General features: G+C 34.7%; 1 protein-coding gene across 1 annotated transcript; it reads left to right on the forward strand.

Moving 5' to 3' along the window:
• On the forward strand, positions 1-1,488 carry LOC117685207 (perlucin-like protein). The gene is made up of 4 exons (XM_034459508.2): positions 1-281; positions 611-696; positions 829-916; positions 1,266-1,488. Exons 1-4 carry the CDS (start codon positions 221-223, stop codon positions 1,481-1,483), a joined length of 453 nt encoding a protein of 150 aa, XP_034315399.2. The 5' UTR covers positions 1-220; the 3' UTR covers positions 1,484-1,488.
• Positions 1,489-2,542: the final 1,054 nt, after the last annotated feature.

Consider the following 2,542-nt stretch of genomic DNA (forward strand, 5'->3'; position numbering starts at 1 on the left):
TCTACTTTGATATTTGCAAAACGATATCCCCGTATTAACCGCAGGTCTGCAGAAAATATAGTAATATAACCCAAAAACGTGTTACTATGGTACTCAAGTTATTGGTAATATAAAACCAAGCTGTTCATCCAGACACGCGACCTATATACATGTATAACATACAGGACTTGTCTTAGCGCGATCAATGACTGAAATTCACAAAGTGTGACAGATCTACAGAATGGATATTTCACGACATTTGTTATTAGTGTTAACCATTGTCCTAGCGAAAACTACAGCAGGTATTTATTTACTGACACGTTCTATTCAACACGTATGCAAAAAATGAATCTAATGAAGTGTTTAAATTGTATAATAGTTTTAAATGGTCTTTGAATTTGTTTATCGTAAACCTTTCTTTTTTGCTCACTAGACACATCTACTATTAGCAAGGTCTTTAAGGAAGCACATGTAATGCATCAATGAAATGTGACGAAAATTTCTTTACGGAATTTAAAAACACGTACCATAATGTGTTCATATACTTAATACTTCAGTTTCATTTGCCTTATTTGAATGTCGGTTTCCATTGCCGATATTGAAAAAAAATAAATATAATTTGTATTTAAAGGTAAAGTTTGTCAAAAAGGATGGGCACAATTCAAGAAAAACTGCTATTATTTTTCATCCGGGGACGCAACATTTAAAGATGCTATGGTGAGAATGAGTATTTTATTCTGCATTATATATCGTTCGTTCATTAAGTAGAATGTGTACCTGCGCGACCTAATGTTTCTAAATTTTTCAACTGAAATCAAAGTAAACTGGTAGTTTATTTTTTATAAACAGATATCCTGTATCTCCATTGGTGCTGGTCTGCTGGAATTCCAAAACAAAATAGAAGAGACATGGGTGGATTTTCAAATCAAACATAGAGGTAATATAAAATTTAAGGATCATATTTATTGTTGACAATCATCTGACATGCTGAAAATGTTTTTAATATTTATTTGTATATTATATACAGAATCTATAAAAAAAAAAACTCAAAAGGCAAGTGAAATGAATAATATGTATCAAATCGTATTTTAGAGATTTATATACCTCATGGTTTGCGCTAATGAAGGGCGTTAAAACAATACATTTCATTACATATGACATAGAAAACTTCAATGCTGAATATTCGATAATTTACCCCCACAATGGGAGAAGGCTACATTATGGAATGTATTACATGTATGGAAAACCTAAGGAAAATACAATAACCGTTCTCTGTTTGATTCCAGGTTATACTAAAGGTGTCTGGTTGGGATACAGTGACATTCAGAAGGAAGGTCGTTATGTTTCTATGTCCAATGCAGAGGAACTTGGCTACAACAACTGGCATAAAACGGAACCCAACAATGCTGGTGGCATTGAGCACTGTGCCGCTATACATGTCCAATACGTTGGCTGGGTCGATGTCCACTGTACAGCAAAATTTAATTTTGTATGCAAGAAATAAATGAGCTTGATAAATTAAATGTTGTTTAATGTTTTACAGTAAGTTATATTTCGTAATTTGGAAAGTTTTATACTCTTATGGGAATAAATTTGGCAATCAATACAGGAATGTTTCACGGTAGCAAATGAATGCGTTAACTGAAGGGCTATAATGAAATGTTTCATACATGTACAAATAACGGCAACTGCGTTGCATATTTTCATTCATACTTAATACCGGTCGTCAGATATATTTAACGTTTAACATTTTCTCATTTCAAAGAGGAAAAAATGGTGGTGACGAAAGAGTTTGAATACTGTACATATTTAACTGTTTATGAAATTAAACATGTTAAATCATTAATATTTTTAATTCACTTAACTCATGAATTTTAGAAGTTTTATTGCCATCAGGTAGCTATGAAACGTATATGGCTTGTTTCGATGGTAAAAAAAATATAATTAATTTTTCCAAATAAAATAACTTAACAGAAAAGGAAAAAACAAGAGGCCCATGGGCCACATCGCTCACCTGAGGAACAATAGGAATGATAAAGTCAGCTTAATGGAGTCATAATACAAACAATCTGGACAATGTACAATAATACATGTAGATCCTGTATAAATAAAATCCATTTTTCCTTCTTGGAACTCGGATAGCCCTGATTGCTGCCAATATTTACTAGAGCAGACTTTAATCACCGCTCCTGCACATATATATAGGGACTCAACGTTACGCAGGCAGGGATGACCGCACACCTACACAACTCAACAGGTACCAACTTTAACGCAAGCAGGGATAACGCAAGCAGGGATGACCTCACACTTGCGCTAGAAAGGCCAGAACACCAGCCGGGATGACCATAAACTAGTGCTCCACCGCAATCACCACAAGCAGGTATGACCGCACACTTGTATTAATGCGATACAGGGCAGGAATGACCGCACAATCTGTATCATAGGTTAGAAAACACGAAGATTAGATAGTGCAGGGGTGTCCACACACTCAATCTATCCGTACTTGTTCAAGTTTAACCCCAAACAGTCGCTCGTCATAATGCAATAGACACTGTCCCTATAT

This window comes from Magallana gigas, chromosome 1 (assembly GCF_963853765.1).
Source record: "Magallana gigas chromosome 1, xbMagGiga1.1, whole genome shotgun sequence".
NCBI lineage: Eukaryota > Metazoa > Mollusca > Bivalvia > Ostreida > Ostreidae > Magallana > Magallana gigas.